We start from the raw sequence: 19,927 nt of genomic DNA, 5'->3' as shown, positions 1-19,927 counted from the left end.
TATATATATATATATATATACACACTGGGGATTTTATATATATTATATATATATATAATATATATATATTATATATATAATATATATATATATTCCTTGAACTGATGTTCCTGTCTCTATCTCCAAGGAGCTAAGATTACAGGTATTCACCACCCTATTCAGGTTCAAGTTCTGGTTACTGAAACCAAAGCTTTGTGCATGTAAGACAAGTACTCTACTCACTCATCTGTGACCCCAGATCCTCTTGCTTTCTTTATTGGCCTGAAAACAGACTAAGTCTCCAAAGATATATTTTCAAGTAGGAAGACTATTCTAATTCATTGATCAGGCTTTCAGAACTTCTTTGGGTGTGCTCCTAAATGCATAAAGAACTCTGTACTTTCTAGCTATAGCTACCATTTCCACCAAACATAATATCCTAGAGACAACAGTTTTCTTAAAGGTCCTTTTGATGCTGCCCAATACCTGGAATTCCTCATTTACAATATTACTTCTTCCTGAAAATGCCTAATTCTTTCTATCTTCCTGGACCTGGAAGAAATTGATTATTAGCCTGTCCTTTAGTCTCCTAAAGGTCTATATGCATACAAAGTCAATACCATTTGTGACAGACTTTTCTTTTTGCCATTATGGCTTTATTTAGTTGCATGATCTTCAAAGTCATTGCCTATCAAAACAATATTCCAGCACTCTCAACAGCTCAATTAACGCTATACATATAACACCGTGAACTGCTATGGACTTATGATTTGTTCAATTCAGCTTCAGAAGGCCAGGACCAGTATCCTCTACTTCTTTGTTTCCCTTGTTCTATTAGTTAGAACTGGGTATATTGTGCTAATGTAAATTTAAGAGCTGAGCTCAACAGTTGCAGGACCTAGTTTGAATTTTGACTCTACTACTGAAAACTATGTAATCTTTGGTATGTCCATTAACCTCTCTCAGCTTTCTCCCATGGGAAGAATATTTACCAACTGGGTTGTTGTGAATATTAAATGAGTAAATATGAGTAACATGCTTAGGAAAGTGCCAAGAACACAGCAGCCTACAAACACTAACCGTTTGGATGAGCAGTCACAAGAGAAAGGAAAATTCGTTTTCTGAATTACCAATGGATGCTCCTTCGTGCCTCTAACTATAACTTTGCCCTCTGTGTTTCTCATTTCATGTGTGTAGGTTCCCACGCTGATGATGGACACCCAGTTCTCTGAGTTCACACCAGACATCACTCCCATTATGTTGGCAGCCCACACCAACAACTATGAAATCATCAAATTGCTTGTCCAAAAGCGGGTCACTATCCCAAGGCCCCACCAGATCCGCTGCAACTGTGTGGAGTGTGTATCCAGTTCGGAGGTAGACAGTCTGCGTCATTCTAGGTCCCGACTGAATATATACAAGGCTCTGGCAAGCCCCTCGCTCATTGCCTTATCAAGCGAGGACCCCATCCTCACGGCCTTTCGGCTGGGCTGGGAACTCAAGGAGCTGAGTAAAGTGGAAAATGAGTTCAAGGCTGAGTACGAGGAGCTTTCCCAGCAATGTAAGCTCTTTGCCAAGGACCTGTTGGACCAAGCTCGGAGCTCCAGAGAACTGGAGATCATCCTCAACCATCGAGATGACCACAGTGAAGAACTCGACCCACAGAAGTATCACGACCTGGCTAAGCTGAAGGTGGCAATCAAATATCACCAGAAAGAGGTAAGCTGAGATAACCTCTGTCTCCTGGAAGTTTAAAGCTCTCAGGGTCTACAGCATCAAAGCAAGACTCAATAGTTTTATAACACTTCAAACATATGTGTAGGTTGTATGGGCCTCATAGATCCATCCATCTGTGATGCAGACAGCTTCTGGTATTTCCTTTATGACCTGATTCTTTGAAAGGAAAGTATTTTATCATTCAGCAAATCCTTGTGAACTACTCTTCTCAGTGTTTAGAATAGAGAAGCTAAACACCAATCGCACTTGTTTGGAGACATTTTGTAATTTTTACTTTAGAGGATTTGGCTACATAAAATTTATAAAGATAATTATCTTCATAATTTATGTTATGGTATGAATACACTTGATCACTGATTATTTTACAGTTAATTCTCTTCATGTAGGATATTATGACACTATATGGGTAACTTTCTACTTTGGACACAAATAAATGAAATCTAACTTTATCTTCACTTATATTATCGATGGCAACTGAATTTAGAATTTTTGTGATAAACAAAATCCCTCTAATTCCTTGGAAATGGAGCTAGAGAGATTGCTCAGTGGTTAAGGACACTTATGACTCTTACAGAGGACCCAGGTCTGGTTCCCAGTGCCCACATGGTGACACAACCATCTGTAACTCCAGTTTCAGGGGATACAATGCTCTCATCTGACCTCTGTGGGATCCAGGCACACATTCATACATGCAGACAAAATAGCCATTAACAGAAAATAAATAAATCTTTCAAAAACTTCAAGAAAATGTTCTCGGCCCCTAAAGAAGGAGCTAGAGAAAGTACCCAAGGAGCTCAAGGGGTCTGCAACCCTATAGGAGGAACAAAAATATGAACTAACCAGTACCCCCAGAGCTTGTATCTCTAGCTGCATATGTAGCAGAAGATGGCCTAGTAGGCCATCATTGGGAAGAGAGGCCCCTTTATATGCCCCAGTACAGGGGAACGCTAGGGCCAAGAAGTGGGAGTGAGTGGGTAGGGGAGCAGGGCGGGGGAGGGTATAGGGGACTTTTGGGATAGCATTTGAAATATAAATGAAGAAAATATCTACTAAAATATTTTTTAAAAAAATAAAAAAAAAGAAAATTTTCTCTAACGGCATGTAGTTTGCATATCTTAACAAGTTGAGGAGAAAAGTATATTAATTTTTATTTATTAGTCTTATATATGTTTTCTTTTCCTTAGTCTTGGTGGTGGTGGTGGTGGCAGGGCAGGGTGGGAAGGTGCACACATGTGTGTATTTGTGGTGTTGCTCTGGCTGGCCTTAGACACCTGACCCTCTTCCTAAGTACTAAGTTCACAGACATGTTCCACCACTTTTGATTCAGTAATTCCTTTTCTTCCTTCCTTCCTTCCTTCCTTCCTTCCTTCCTTCCTTCATTTATTTTTGTTTTCAGTTTGTTTTTGTCCCTTGTGATTCTTCATTTTCCTTCTACACATTTAATAGTATTTTATGTGTTCATATGAGTTTGTGCATCCACAAGTGTGACATATGATGTATCCTATGTGGGTATAGGCATAGTCACTCATCCACATACCCAGGGGTCAGAGGATGACAATGTTTGTTCTACTCCATCACTTCTGCTTATACTCTTGAGGCAGGGTCTTCCACTGAACCTTCAGCTAAGTTGACGGCCAAAAAACTTCTAATCTTCCCGCCTGTCATGTCCTCCCCTCCACCTCTACACACAGCACTGTGGTTACAGCATGAACAACCGTGCCCAGCTTTTCTCCTGGGTTTGAGGGATTTGAACTCAGGTCCTCTTCTTTACATGGTGAATATTCCTACCCACTGTGCCACCTCCCCAGCCTAATTATTAGTCTAAGTTAGTCTTATGCCATCATCTGATGGAACAAATTCAATCTGAGAATCACATGTTGAGAACCCATAAACAAGTTGAAAACATTTTTTTATAATTTTTATTAAATATTTTCTTCAAATTCTGTTTGATTTCATTTCTGGCCTCAGACATGCATCCATTTAAGCATTTGTCTTTACTGCTTTCTTATTTTCATAGTTTATATGTCATTGTGATTCTTAATTCAAATCATTCATGTATTTCTGTTCATAAGTGTATGCATTTTGGAAGATAAGAAAGTTATAATTATAATGAAGCAATTAGTAAATATTAATTAAACTACGATTTATGAAAGCATAAAAAGTAAGATGTATTGCTTTATTTTTTACAGAAATAATAGCTTAAAAATAAAAAACTCTGTGATCATGAAAAAAAAGATATTTTCTTCATTAACATTTCAAATATTATCCCAAAAGTCCCCTATATCCTCCCCCCGCCCTACTCCCCTGAAAACATTTTTAAAGGCTAGTTTTTTTCCCAGTGTCTCTAATTCCCTAAAGAAGGCTGGTGAAGGGATGGGGGGGTAGGGGGGATCTCACAGGCCAAAGGTATTGAAAGAGCAACAACTTCTTCATGAGAATGGGGAAAGTGCTCATGGTGCTGCATGCCTGCAGTTGCAATTGAAATCTTCTATTGGTATATCCACATTTTCCCATTTGGGGAATGCAGGTAGCATTGTATTTCAGTATGGAGCTCTGGATTTTTATTTTATTTGATGCAGGATCATAGAAGACTATCTTGACCAGGAGAACAGACTCAGAGCTTGAATTATTGAACATGTTATAACTATTAAAACTTAGGGGACCCTTAGACTTAAAGCATTTTGCACTGTCAAACAGCCATGAGACGATGAGAGACAGAGACAGAATGTTATGACTTGAAACCAAGTTGTTCCTAACAGGATCATATTTGAGTGCTTTGTCTCCAGCTTGGGGCATGATTTGAAGAGGTGTAGAACCTTTAGATAATAGGGCCTGGGTGTGAGAAGTAGGTCACTAGAAGCAGGCCTTATGGTGGCATTCTAGTTACCATTTCTCCTGGCCGTGGTCACTGCTTCCTGGTGCCCCGGCATGAGCACCCAATACCATAGACTAACTGCTTTCATCACTGTACCTTCCTCATTCTTGTTAACTGTGACCCTCTGAAACCAAGACCCCATATAAACCTTCCCTCCCTTAAGATATTTCATTTTCCTTTAGGTATTTTGAAACAATAAAGAAAAAAAAGGAACGATTCTTCTCTAAAGGGCTTTTTCTTTTTCTATTGGTTATTTATTTACATTTCAAATGTTATCCCCCTTCCCACTTCCTCTCTATAAACCCCCTATCCCATCTCCCTCCCCCTGCTTATATGAGGGTGTTCCCCCATTCTCCCAACCACTCCCACCTCCCCACCCTGGCATTCACCTACACTGGGGCATGGAGCCTTCACAGGACCAAGGGCCTCCCCTCCCACTGATGCTTGACAAGGCCATCCTCTGCTACATATGCAGCTGGAGCCATGGGTCCCTCCATGTATACTCTTAGTTGGTGGTTTAGTTCCTGGGAGTTCTGGGGGGTCTGGTTGGTTGATATTGTTCTTCCTATGGGGTTGCAAGCGCCTTTCTAAAGGACTTTTTCAGTGTAGTTTCCACTAATAAATTCCTACCCGGATTCTAATGGGCTCTTCAAAAGAATGTCATTTGGTGAAAGACTATGCTCCAAGGAATTCAACAAAAGCCAATTCCAAATTATAATTTTTTACATAAGGTAGTAGGATAAGGCAGTTTCTGTCTCTCAGAAACAGGTGCAGACTATTGAATAATCCCTACATAAGAATTCAATCTTCAGGTGATTTTATACTGGCATTTGTTGGTATGGAATGACTTCTTAAATGTCATAATTGCATATATTCTAGCTCATTGTCACACATGCCAAAGGCTTCCAAATTGTATCATTTTGTTTGTTTCATTTCTACCGTTAAAAGCAAGCAGCAAAGGTGTAGTCTTCATTTTACAAATGAAGAACTAAGTTCAGGAACTTCTCAGAGACCATCTGACAAGTCAGGGGACAGTGAGGCTCTTGGTGCAAACTTCTCAGTGATTTTACTCTGTGACATCTGTGGAACAGAGTCCTTTTGTGGCAGTTTGGTAGCCTAGAAATTTACTACAAAGTAATTGAAGGTGACTACAAGTTCTTTGGCTTTTAAATCAAGTTTTATTAGCTAAAAATCTCCTACAAGTGGGCAAGCAGTTTGGAACAATAGTCAATAAAGATCATAAGTGATTATAACCTAATAATTTGAAGAAATGGTTACATGTAAAGATAAAGGTATATACTGTCAGCAGCTTCTATACTTCAGCTAATGCAGATTTGTACTGTGTACATCAATGCCATTTACCAGCCTGTCTTTCTTGATTTTAACACCTCTAAGTTGGGCTCAGAATATAGAGCCTTGCTCCCTCTCCATTTCTCTATGCCATACAAAATCTGTTTTTAGCATTAACCTTAAAAAGATACAAAACAAGGCTACTTGGATAGTGGACTAGTTACTCCAGTCTTCTGGAGGAGAGTCAACATCTCAATTGGAGACATCCAGTTAACATATTTATTAGTATTTCTCCTTTTAATTTGACTCTCTATCTACTTAATCTATATCAATTGCCAACTAGTTACTTCTACCAATAGCTTACAATTGGCTAATTTTCATAAGGCATAGGTAAATGAACTCACTTGGGAAGTAACCCCATCTCAAACAACTGTGTTAACTGTTAGCAATTTAAAATGTTCTCTCTACTGAAAAATACCTTCCCCACTAGCTCTTGTTCTTAAGGGTTTTCTTATTGCTAAGATTATTCCTTGTCACTTTTAACTCTATTTCTAATCCCTTTCCATATAGCAAACATACTCAATACAACAGTCCACTTCTTGAAATAGAGTTACATCTTAACAGTTCTTAAGTGCACGTAATTATACAATCAAGGCAAATAGTGAAATGCAATAGGCAAAGCAGATCCACATATGATGAACTTGCAGCATCTTCTTTTTCTGATGTTTAAGAACAACACGGTCTATTATTTGTTTAAGCCTTTGTCTAGAGTAGACTTACAGGTTTCTCTTACTATGACCTGTTTGAGTTTATTGGTGGTCTATGCTTTCTGACTTTTAACAAAATCTTACTAATTTACTATGGAAACGTTACAAAGCCCATATTCTAGAGGTCTACTTGGATCACTATCTACTCTCTAGTGTGTCTATCAGGCATGCAGAGCATCATTTGCTCTTTCTCGGTAAATTGCTCACCAAATAGAATCTATAGTAGACTGGTGACCTCTCCCTGGATATTTTTCCTGATTTTGTTCAATTAATCATAATTTGAGCATTATTTTGACAAAAAAATTATACCCTATCTCCTACAGTTCAAATTTCCCTGGCGGCAGTATATATATTTCCCCTAGTTTTTACTAAGCCCTTACTCAAAGTGTAGATTATTTTTTAACTTTCATACAGGCCTATTATTATTACTATTGGTAAATGTTCTTATAGACTATAGAAATAATCTTACCTGTTCCACTAATGATAATAATAATTATTATTCATTAACATTTCCTCCTGGAATGGAAAAATAATTTCTTCTTCCTTTCTCCAATCTTGCAATCTCCAATCTCCTTAACCGAAATTAGGTTCCTGTTCAGTGTATCACCTACTTGCTGCTTTGTCTGTACTGTGTGCCTAGAATCTTTTCTATACTGGGAAAATATGATTCAATTGGCTTATTAAAGTTATTGTAGCAAGGGGTTACAGCATGCTGCCTACTGTAATATATAATTAACCCCTCTAATTACAATTTGACATAATTTTCATTTGCTCTGTGGGTATTTTTGTCATGTATCTGCCATGTTAGTTGGCTCTGAAATCATCTGTATTAAATGCCCTCTTAATCTTTTTAACTATTATGTACTTTAAGATTCTATGTAAATTGGTAGGTAAAAAGGCCATACTGCCTGTCCATGGAAGTAAAAGGATTGAACGGCCTAAGGTGGTATCATAGGTGAATTTCTTACACACTTATTCAGTTGATCTCTGTTTCAGTGGGAGGGCGGGGGGCTTCAGATATTATGTTTCACCCTTCTGACATGTGCAGCGTTATTGTGCTTCAATACCAGTCTACATCTTATTTATATTTTTACCTCAATAACAAATATTGCTAGGTTAAAGTTGTAACAGTCCTACCACATTAAGCCTCGCAAGTATTTGCCTTAAACTCATTTACATACAAGAAGATGTGTACTGTCCACTTCCCCTTGTAGACCATTTTCTCCGAGCTGATGACATAAGCGCTTGGTTTTCCATTGATGAAGCCTTTGTTATACCCTTTCTTGCCATTCTAGAACTTCTCTCTTTGCTTTTTGGTATAAGCTTCAATAGTCCATCATAGGACAATATTGCAAAAAAAAAAAAAAAAAAGAGTTTCAGCACACATCAGCATGTGTGGGTTGGAACCCAGCATCAGTCTTGCCTTCAGTATCTTGACGCTAGAATTCTCAAAAGTTTGGCCCTGGGAAACCTGGAAAGCTTTCTATACTTTTATTGCCTGGTAGATGTTGCACTTTCAGAGTTATTTACCTTACTCTGCCATAAAAACCTCCCTCTTTAAAATACAATGTGCCGATGTTGTACTGTCCATGAGAAAATACTGGACTACCATGCTGTGGAACACTACCCTTAGAATTTCTCATTCTCACAGAGCAGTGACGCTGGTATGCGTATTGGTAGAGTTCATCAGGTCTTCATTGTATTCTTAGGTAGAGTCTTCTTCTCCTTTCTATTATTTGGTCTTATCATGAAGAATCCTAATAGTACAGGTAAAGCAAGAACTATATAATTAAAGCCAGTCTTTTGAATTAAAACATAGAAAAAATGATTTTGCCAAAAAAATCAAGGTTTACCTAATCTAAAAGTTTTTAATAATGAAACTATGCTGAACTAGAATAAAACAGCTGTTCCTGAAGCCTGGGGGGGGGGGAAGAAATGGAAAAAAATGATGATTTTTCACATGCTGGCTCTCACTCACTTTCTGTATCATCCTTTATGGCAGGAAGTATATCCTTGTATATCTCGTTGATATCTATCATAGTTTCATCCATGTCAAGGGTTAGATCATCATCTTCTCTTACTGAAAGGATTGATTCTAAGTCGGAAAGATCCGCAAGATCCGGTAAGGAATCTTCCTCGGCAGGAGGTGCAGCTGCTTCTGCCTCTTCTGCTCTAGCATTCTGTTGCACAGAAGGAACTTGTTCCTGCGAGATGAACTGTAATAGATCCTCAGCTATTCTTATTAGCTGAGCTACACAATCAATCAGTCCAGCAACCAGTACAGGGATAGACACAGATTCCATGGCTCAGGCAGGGAGTGTGATTATGATGGTGATCAAGTACAGAGTTAGTCTAGCGGTACCACAAACCTTTTTGGTGGTGTTGGTTAACCTCTCAGAAAATGTCTGTACTAGTAGTCTATTCCTATTATAATCACCACCAGATTGTCACTTCCAAGGCAAAACAGCCAATCAGATCTAATAATGGAAAAAGAAAAAGAAAAAGAAAAAAAGATCAGTATCCACATGCTCCACTATGTTCATAGCAGCCTTATTTATAATAGCCAGAAGCTGAAAAGAACCCAGATGTTCCTCAACAGAGGAATGGATACAGAAAATGTGGTACATTTACATAATGGAGTACTACTCAGCTATTAAAAACAATACATTTATGAAACTCTTGGACAAATGGATGTATCTGGAGGATATCATCCTTAGTGAGGTAACACAATCACAAAAGAAGTCATTAGATATGCACTCACTGATAAGTGGATATTAGCCCAGAAACATAGAACACCCAAGATACAATTTGCAAAACACAAGAAAATCAAGAAGAGGGAAGACCAATGGGTGGATACTTCATTCCTCCTTAGCATAGGGAACAGAATACCCATGAAAGGAGTTACAGAGACAAAGTTTGGAGCTAAGAGAAAAGGATGGACTATCCAGAGACTACCCCACCCAGGGATCCATCCCATAATCAGCCATCAAACCCGGACACTATTGCATATGCCAGAAAGATTTTGCTGAAGGGACCCTGTTATAGCTGTCTCATATGAGGCTATGTCAGTGCCTGGCAAACACAGAAGTGGATGCTCACAGTCAGTTATTGGATGGATCACAGGGCCCCCAATGGAGAAGCTGGAGAAAGCACCCAAGGAGCTGAAGGGGTCTGCAACCCTCTAGGTGGAACAACAATATGAACTAACCAGTACCCCCAGAGCTTGTATCTCTAGCTGCATATGTAGCAGAAGATGGCCTAGTCAGCCATCACTGGGAAGAGATGCCCCTTGGTATTTCAAACTTTATATGCCCCAGTACAGGGGAATGCCAGGGCCAAGAAGCGGGAGTGGGTGGGTAGGGGAGCAGGATGGAGAGAGGGTATAGGGAACTTTCGGGATAGCATTTGAAATGTATATAAAGAAAATATCTAATTAAAATATCTAATTAAAAATATCTAATTAAAAATATCAGTATCCTTGACTACTATCCACACTACATGTTATAGCTACAGGGTATAGTTACCAAGACTCATCCAAGAAGTTAAATGAGTTCTTCCTTTTTGACAACCTAAGGATGATCTAGTGCTTCTCTTTTCCTCTGGATTTCCCATGATATTTATTTTTGCTCAGGGATTTCAGCATAAAGTGAGCCTAGGTGGTTCACATATCTCCCCTGAACACCTCTATTGAGAAAGGATATATCATCACTCAGAGTTTGTCACTGTTTTTATTAGTTTCTTCGACTCATGGCCATTTATATCTGAACTGCTAAAGGCATTGGTGATTTTCAAATATTAACTCATTAAAGTTTCCAATTGTTCTGCACCTTGGGGACAGATGTTTTCATGCAATAAATTGTAAAAGCTCTTCATTTATTCTTATTAATTAGGCTATATGATCAATACGTCTACCAACTCTTAGAGGAACTGACCCTGATTCTACATCTCAGCAGTCATTTCTCAATAGATAAAATACTACTACTAAAAAGCTATAACAAGTGGTCTCTTGGTGATACTGAATCCTGCAGAACTGACAATGGCTACTCCATTGATTTAGATAAGAAAGAAACACGTTCATTTGATGATGGTGGTGACCAATTATGGCATGAGGCCTGTAGTACTACAGAACTTGTTGAAAATCTTTGGGATTGTGTAAATTGCCAAAATTTACACAGTTGTTGAATATTCACACAACAGGACACTAACCATAAATAAAAAAGAATTGTACTGCTAATAGAGTCATGTATAAATATGAAAGGTATTTTACTTAGTGGAAAAATAGAAATAAAAGAATACACACTGCATTCTGTTCATATACAATTCAATAAAATATATGGTGCAAAAAAAACAAGAGAATTTTTGTGTCTAGGGAAATGAGAAGTAATTAGAGAAACATAAGTGAACTATGACAGTGCCAATGGTTATAGTTTACAGAGTTCTAGGTTATATGAGAACATGAAATTGACAAATTTCATTGATTGCTAGTGTTAAAAGTTGTGCATTTCATTGTATGTCACCTGAAAAGCATTTCAGATGAGATGGTATGCCTATAACATTGTAATAAATTCTCAAACTTATGAAAGGAAGGTCTATTACATATAAAGCACCAAGAAATCAATTTTACCCATTAGTGCATCTAATCCTCAAAATAAAATAACTGTATAAAGTTATGACTGGAAAACTGAAAATCATTAGGTAGTATCCATACCAGCCACATGGTATGGAATAGAAGTTATGCCAGGACTAACTTCCAAAGACCTATGTCAATGGGCACACATATGGGTGTCTATACAAAGACATTTGCTTTAATGAGTCCAGAGCTGGCATCTCATTCTCCTACACAGGAATAGAACTGAGAATGTTACTTCACTTGATATCCTTATAAATCAGCTAAATTATGGGTTGACTGTGTCTAATGCTAAGTGATGGAGAGAAGTCATAATCGATAGTTTCATGGAGCATCAAAGATGTGTGTGTTTGTTCCTGTCCTCTGGTGTTCTGAATGTCTCTAAATGATTGGGAGCTACTTTACCTGTAATCGAGTGAAGATGGACAAAGGTGTTATCCTAGAAAATGATTTCTGGAGTTCTGCTTTCAAATAGTCCACAAATGCTCCTGCAACAACCAAAAACATATAACACATATGCAGATGGGGTGTGGGGAACAAATCACAAAATCAGTAGACTTAAGAAAGGGGTGGAAGCAAGTACAAATTCTGTCATGGGAGCTGACAGTAGCCAGCATTTTCTTTTCTGTGGCATTTGCTAATTCTGGGCACAGGTTAAAGATAAAACTTGGACCAAACCAGAAGGTGACTACCAAAGAATGAGAAATTTCAGCGTAGCTGTTGCAAATTGCAAGAGGCTAGCATAATAGAAGCCTGGTGTGTGCATGGGCAGTTTTTCTTACCTGGAATTAGCTGAGGTCTAGGCTAGCCCCTGGGCAGGAAGCTCTCCCCACACAGGCACACTCCTCAAAAAGGTACCTAGTATTGGAAGTGAGAAGGACAAAGAAGAGGCCAGTGAATCAATAAGCTCAAGACTACTTTTGTGAGGACACTTTGAGCAAAATTATTCTAAAACATACAAGTATATACAAAGAGCCAGGCCTCTTAAGGAACAACATATATACTACCAGATAGCAACCTGAAACAAAGGAACACATACATTGCATAGCCCCTCCCATATGTGGAAGCTAAAGACTGCAGACTACTGACTACTAGAAGTTAGGAATGGACACAGGGAAGAGGGATAAAAGGTTAGATAATGGGTACCAAAATGTTCTCCTATGGATGCCATGGATTTCTATGGCATAGTAGGGTCACAACAAAGTGTATATTTTCTGAGTAACTCAGAAAATAGATAATAGTAACTCAAATATTCCAATCTTAAAGAAAAAACATGTTAATTACATTATTTCTATTAGTGCATGCTATCTAGGAGGTAGTGGCACACACCTTTAGTCCTAGCACTTGGGAGGCAGAGACAGGCAGATCTCTGAGTTTGAGGCCAACCTGGTCTACAGAGTGAGTTCAAGGACAGCCATAGTTACACAGAGAAACCCCATCTTGAAAAAAAAAACAAAGAAGAAGTAAACAAAATAAAATAAAACAAAACAAAAACCCTATCAGTACATGTTTATGTACATATAGAAATATTATGTTGTATGCACATACAGAAATTGCCATATACCATGAAGTTGTACATATTACATGATAATAAAATTAAAAATTAATTAATTAAAAAATAGAAATAGCAAGGCTAAATTTATGGCTACAGAGTTTAAAATCACATAGTATTGACACATGGGTAGACAAGCAATAGAACCATGACCATGATCACACATCAAATACTATAAACTAGTTTGAAATGGGTAGAAGACTTAAATCTAAAATATAAAACCAATATGTAGCTCAAACCACAAGATAAAACATTCGAGATCTTAGGAAAACAAAATTTATCACATACACCCCAAATTACCGAAGACCTCTCATCTATCAAAAGATACCTCAAGAGAGTAAAATGGTAAATTATAAGGTAGAAAAATATTCACAAAGTATTCCCAATAGAAAGTTGATACCTATTCTATGCATATGTTTTTAGACTCCTATAAATGAATAAGACAATGCAAATATCATAATCAAGACAAAAGAAATTAACTGCTACTTCATAGAAGAAGATATTTACATGAGCAACAAGTACACAAATTGGCATTTGTCACTATTACTCATCAGATAAATGTGCATTCAATCCATAAGGACATATATCAAACTGCACAAGAATATGTACATCTGAAAGGACTGGTAATAAAAAATGCAGAACAATGGAACACCTGAAACTCACATACAACTGCAGATAAGCGTGTTGGCTTGTACAATTACTTTAAAGAGCTATGGATATTATCTATTAAAGCTAAGTCTACCTCCATCTCATGAACTTGTAGTATTACTACTAAATATCTACCCAAATTAAAGGATGTGAACATCCACCAGAATACATGCAAAAGAAAGTAAAAGGAAACCAAAAATGTAGAAGTATAGTATACATCCCATCATTTCATTTAGATGAAATTTAAAACAACGGTGTTTGTCAGCATTGTTTGACCAGCCTGTCATTAATAGGAGGGCAACGAAGCATAACATTAAGAGAAGGTTCCTCTTGTTATCTATCACCTTGCGGACATTCTGACCCTCCCTACTTGGCACTAACAGCCTCCCCCAGGATTTTTATTGGTATGCTTCCACTAAATTTTGAACACACAAACTTCATGGTCCTGTCCTATCTGCCAGGTGTTTGATGAATGATTTTGCTCCTAGAGACTTGGGCTTTCTGGTTTGGGAATACTTGGCTTTGTGCTATATGTAATCTAAGCCTGAGCTGCTCATCTTGATTGTGATTTCGTGATACACATGCCAATTCTTGGAAGTTCGGTGGCAAGCAAAATAAATCCTTTTACCTTAAAAAAAAAAAAAAGGCTATCAGCCAAATTCTAGACATTTCTCGACCTGCCATGGTCTCTGAAACACACTCCAGGCCTGGTTTTTCAGTTGTGCTACCAATAAATGAAGATCAGAATTAATAAAAAAACAAAAACAAAAACAAAGAGAAGGTCCCTTTGCCTGGTGTGGAATCTCTATTTCATGTCAATACAATGACAAGAGGTCCTGATTGTCAGACAGTTTTTAATTGTTGCAACGTGACATAACCTGCCTCTTATAAGGTAGCTGGAAAGGAGCTAGAGCAAAGGTCACCTGACTGATAACTGGAATCGTTGCATCTCTGTCTCGCTATTGTCAGCATGGCTAATGAAAAGCCACCATTTTTTGCTCACTGAGTCTTAGTCTGCTATTTGGCACTGCTTCCATCTGGAAATCTGGCAACAAGTATCAAACAATGGGACAGAAAAGGAGCAAAGAAATCCAAAGCCACTGGGCCCATGTTGATAGTCGATAGGCTTCTCTGGGGCAGGCAAGGTAAATTACTTCATATCCAAGGGGACCAGAGGGAGTTATATGGGAGTGATTAAAATGTGTCTTTGGTGAGTACAGGTGCTAGTTCTAGATTCACAAATAGACTTTTTTTTTTCTCCCTCTGCAGTGTTGCAGTACCATTTGGTCACAAGCATTTAATTTAAATGCTTAAACCAACAACACTTCCTTTAATGGCTCCTCAGCTGGTGGTGGGATTACACCTCTCCCATCCTCTGTGCTGGGACTTTATCTAAAGCCCAAGCAGGGCTTGTGCAACACAAACTGCACTCAGTAGAGAAAGAAGAAAAGTAAATAAGTAACCTCAAAGTGGGGTGGGAAAGAATGAGAGGGGAGCAGTTTGAGAGGTTAATGTGTTCAAAATACATTGTATGAAATTCTCAAAGAATGAATAAGAAATTCATATTATTTAAAAAAAAAACAACACTTCTGGACACATATAACTTCTCTTTGCCCTCCCCACATTCAGGGAAACATCAAGAAAACCTTGATGCCCCAGCATAGGGGGATGCTGGAGAGGTGGGCTGGGAGAGGGTGGGTGGGGGAGCACCCTCACACAGGCAAAGGTGAGGGGGGAGAGCAGATGTGGGATGGGGGGGTTGGTGGAGGGGTAACCAGGAAGTGGGATATCATTTGAGATGTAAACAAGTGGAATGGTGAATTAAAAAAAAAAGACCTACCCCATCATTTTGATATAGCAGGAGCATCTCTGGGAGATATAATGAAAATAATCAACAAGATTTGCCCTTGCATTTATATTTTAAAGTTAAAAATTGTTGCCTTTACAAACAACTGAATGCAGTAAGGCATTTGTTGTCTCAAATGTAACCTGACATTTGAGATGTCTATGAGCCATCTTTAATTTTTCAAGGAAAATGGAAAGAAGTGTGGAGCTGAAGAGCTAACACAGCCCCTTTTTGAAAAACATATAAAAAATTAAAAAACAGAAACCAAATGAAGAAGGAGTAGGGATGTCCTTGTAGTCAGCTTAAAGCAAGTTCTTCTATATCTCTTTCTTCCCCTTTCTAATCAGTTCATTGCTGCAGAGACAGTCTTAGACTCTTGCTTACCCTGTAGAAAAACAACTTAGACACTGCCACAAACAGTAGTTTGCAAATATCTCTTTGTCATTGTGTTAGTCAAGCACACAGTTTTTCACCATAGTATTCAACCATGGAGTCAGCCACCTTATCTTGGCTTAGGGAAATATAAACAGACTTGTCTCTGAAACTTAGCTGCTGTCAGAGTCCCCATAGAAGCCTGGAAAAGATGTAATACTTCCAGAAACAGTTTTGGCCTTCAAATGGTACCACGTGCAGGAGAAAAGACTGAAAATGAGGGAAATAAAAACATAACTGAACATGATAATAAAAAGAGGTTCTATTCCTAATTCTTCATTCAGCTTTCTAAGAGGGAAAAAGAAAAGTTGCAAGGGTTTTCAATGGAGAAAAAAAATTAGTCTATTTGGCAGATACCAAAATGATAGCAGTGTCAAACAGACTTGTATCTTCATCCTAACTTTACTAGGTGCAGAGTTTCGCTAAGCTCTATTTACTTTAATTTCCTTATCTGTACAATAAAGAGAACAGGTAAATTGCATGACTTAGTTCACAGAGTTTTGAAGTTCATGGTAAGTGTCTTAGAGATGTTCGTTTTTTGTGCTATGGAAATTCTGGCATCCAGGAAGTAAGGCATGGTGCATTCTGGCTACTTCTAGTGACTCCTGGAAGGTGAGAAAAAAGATGCCTGCAAAACCTGGAAGTAATAGGAGGTATAACTCATATACAAATAGGTAACGACTTCAGACTTTGATAAAGATGTGAAGAGAAGGCACTTTCTAGGTAATGAAGGCATCTTACAATACGTCTAACATGAATTCCCCAAAACTAGTTCAGACTTTCCAATATTCTGATGTGGCTTGTTCAAATGACAAGAGGGAAAAAGAGTGGCATCTTACCCCTTACCATTCCTGCCTGAGTTTTATTCTAAGCTTCAAGAACCCAGTTGACATGTATAAGACTGAGCCCTGGAGTTCTGGTTGCCTTTCTCTTTCTGTAAATGCCAGATGGCCAAGAGAGACTGCATTCATCCATTTACCAACAGGAATGATCAGAGACAATACAGTCCTCCTCTCTGCCTGAAAATGTGCTTATGCCATCTGCCAAAGAATGTGCCTTTCTGGTTTTAGTGGCTTCAAACTACGATTCCAGAACTGCACTCAGTAGCTCATTCCAGGGCTTTACAGATTCTTCCTTCAGGGAACCGTGTCCTCAATCACATTCACATACATTAACCTACAGTAGTCCTATCAGACAAATGTTTTTCTTGCACAAATGAAGGAGTGAAAACTCAATCATATTTCATATGGCATCTCATTGAATCTTCAAATTACTGTGAGGTCAATAGGGTAATGGGGGAGAGAACTATGTCTCCACTATGTATTTAAGAAAATAAAAATCCACAGAAGCCAAGCAATCCAAGGTGCACAGCTAGAAAATGGTAAAAGCTGCAACCTGATTTGCTGCTCTTCCAATGGTTTGCAACTGCAAACTCTCTAATCCTTGGGGGAAAATCTTCCAAATACCTTGTAAGGGCAGATACATATCCAATGCTGCAAAATCTAATAACATATGTCATTAATCTATTAGAATAAAATCATAAAATCATATATAGACCCTATATGTAGAACTGCCAAGGGAATATCCAGAGGCTAAGATTTCCATTTTCAGTCTCTCCAAGAAAGAAAATACATTTGGGGCTGGCAAGATGGCTCAGTGGGTAAGAGCACTGACTGCTCTTCTGAAGGTCCTGAGTTCAAATCCCAGCAACCACATGGTGGCTCACAACAACCCATAATGAGATCTGATGCCCTCTTCTAGTGCATCTGAAGACAGCTACAGTGTACTTAGGTATAATGACAAGTAAATCTTTGGGCCAGAGTGAGCAGGGACTAAGCGAGCAGGGTTGATCAGAGTGAGCAGGGGTCCTAAATTCAATTCCCAACAACCACATGAAGGCTCACAACCATCTGTACAGCTACAGTGTACTCATATACATAAAATAAATAAATAAATAAATAGGAAGGAAGGAAGGAAGGAAGGAAGGAAGGAAGGAAGGAAGGAAGGAAGGAAGGAAGGAAGAAAACACAATTTGAACAGCCAGGCTATCCAGTGGAATGAATCAGCTGATTTTTTTCCAAGCCACTCTGCCTTCCTTCACTCTTGCATGATACAAAACACCAAACAGTTCTCTACAGGAACATAATAACACAAAAGAAAAAATTACAGTACAAGTAAGGATATGTGACCTAAAGTAAATCCCAATGGCCTCTTCCACTATACCACTAATTGCCTATGTTAAAATAGGCAATTTTCCCATTGCCACTGCCACCCAAGAAGAGTGGAAACTGTCCTTTTAAATGTACCACTAAAGGGGAAGCTGGTATTTATTTGGCAGGAGAAGAACAGGATACTTCATGCTTGGCATACTGCTACCATTGGCATCTAATCCACAAGCTGCTGCATTCTGCAGGGGTGGCAACTATTTTGTCCTCGGGATAATATAGTGGAAGATACAGTTATATTTATGTACAGACTTTTTAATAGCAATGCCTGTCACCCCTGGTAAAGCTCACAGGAGGTGTCAGAAATGGCACAGCCAGAAAAAGGCAAGCCAAGTCTTTAGTGCCTTCTGGCAGCTGAATCCACAGTATCAAAGAAGACCACCTGGATCTTTTTCTTGGGTTCTAGAATATTACTATACAGGGAAGTATACAGTAACTGTCCCAAGAGTTACTGAAGTAAGCCAGATTTGTCTACTGTAGCCCTTCCCAAATCACAGTTAATACAAGGGCTGAAAGTTAAATCTACTGCCATATCAGCTCTGATGACCATAGTCATCAAACAGCAAACAATTGCATAAATGAACTTACACTGATATAGCTGTCTCTTGTGAGACTAGGCCGGGCCTAGCAAACACAGAAGTGGATGCTCACAGTCAGCTATTGGATGGATCACAGGGCCCCCAATGGAGGAGCTAGAGAAAGTATCCAAGGAGCTATAGAGATCTGCAACCCTGTAGGTGCAACAACATTATGAACTAACTAGTACCCCAGGGCTCTTGACTCTAGCTGCATATGTATCAAAAGATGGCCTAGTCAGCCATCACTAGAAAGAGAGGTCCATTGGGCATGCAAACTTTATATGCCCCAGTACAGGGGAAAGCCAGGGCCAAAAAGTGGGAATGGGTGGGTAGGGGAGTGGGGAGGGTATGGGGGACTTTTGGGATAGCATTGGAAATGTAATTGAGGAAAATACGTAATAAAAATATAAAAAAAATGAACTTACACTGAAGACAGTAGTGTCAACATAAATACAAACTGGTAAATGTTTGACAGATTTCTAATAATACATAAATGCAAACATCATTGATCCATGAGTACATGGCACCCTCAGCCACACGGGCATATACAGAAGTATTTGACACTGGCAAATAAGAAAGGGTAGAGGAAAGGGATTTTTTTTTTAAAGAAGACAGACACTGGGGTCAGAGAGACTTAGGTTCAAACCTAAAAGTCTCCTTACCTTGACAGTTTCCTTAAGCTTACCATGACTCTCAGTCCTTATCAGAAATAAATATGATAACACTTTGGGCAACTATAACCTTTATACTTTAAACAATTTTTAATTGTGGGAAAATACCCTAACCATTTAGGTAAAACCTGAATATGTGTGATCTGAGTTCAGATACGCACTTAAACATTCTCTCTCTCTTGTATTTATTGAGGAAAGCATGAACTTTCTGTGAATTTGTGGTTTGTATCCTGTATACTGAGGACGATGAGCATACTACCCGTCTCAATGGATGCTATAATCATCAAGTGAGATAACTTTTGAAAGATCTCTTGCAAGTCATAAGGTTCAAGGCAAAAAATAAATAAAAAATAAAAAATAAAAAAACTCAATTGAAGTAGCTAACCGACCCTTTTTCCAGGGTTTGAAGCTTTTACAGGATTCGTGATTTTTGTCATTTAATGAAGAAAGTCTTAGGCAACCTGAAATAATGTGAACACTGTAGTCATCAGTAAATTTTAACTTGACTGAGACCATGAATACGATGTAACTGGCCTTAAGTAGACATAGGTCCTAGTTTAACCTTACCTATTCTTCTGAGGCCTTAACTAGCCTTTAATTAGAATTTAACTAAGATACCCCTTGGGAAAAAAGAAAGAGGGAGGAGAGAGGGAGAGAGAGAGAGAGAGAGAGAGAGAGAGAGAGAGAGAGAGAGAGAGAG

At 38.5% G+C, this 19,927-nt stretch overlaps 2 protein-coding genes across 3 annotated transcripts in view; one reads left to right on the top strand and one right to left on the bottom strand.

Annotated features, from left to right (window-relative positions):
* Positions 1-19,927, top strand: part of Trpc5 (transient receptor potential cation channel subfamily C member 5) — a 286,364-nt gene that overhangs the window by 189,466 nt on the left and 76,971 nt on the right. Inside the window, exon 3 of the mRNA XM_021152996.2 lies at positions 1,177-1,698. Coding sequence (XP_021008655.1) covers positions 1,177-1,698 — 522 coding nt within the window. The remainder of the gene's footprint in view (positions 1-1,176; positions 1,699-19,927) is intronic.
* The window catches only part of Trpc5os (TRPC5 opposite strand), a 21,333-nt gene continuing 7,158 nt past the window's right edge, over positions 5,753-19,927 (bottom strand). For both annotated transcript variants that reach the window (XM_021153883.1, XM_021153884.1), the window contains exons 2-4: positions 12,058-12,133; positions 11,681-11,763; positions 5,753-9,125 (exon numbers count right to left, since the gene is read on the bottom strand). In XM_021153883.1, coding sequence (XP_021009542.1) covers positions 8,619-8,951 — 333 coding nt within the window. In that variant the 5' untranslated portion in view covers positions 8,952-9,125; positions 11,681-11,763; positions 12,058-12,133 and the 3' untranslated portion in view covers positions 5,753-8,618. The remainder of the gene's footprint in view (positions 9,126-11,680; positions 11,764-12,057; positions 12,134-19,927) is intronic.

Source organism: Mus caroli, chromosome X (genome assembly GCF_900094665.2).
Source record: "Mus caroli chromosome X, CAROLI_EIJ_v1.1, whole genome shotgun sequence".
Taxonomy (NCBI): Eukaryota; Metazoa; Chordata; class Mammalia; order Rodentia; family Muridae; genus Mus; species Mus caroli.
The sequence above is the reverse complement of the archived record's forward strand: the minus strand, read 5'-3'. Positions and strand labels throughout refer to the sequence as shown.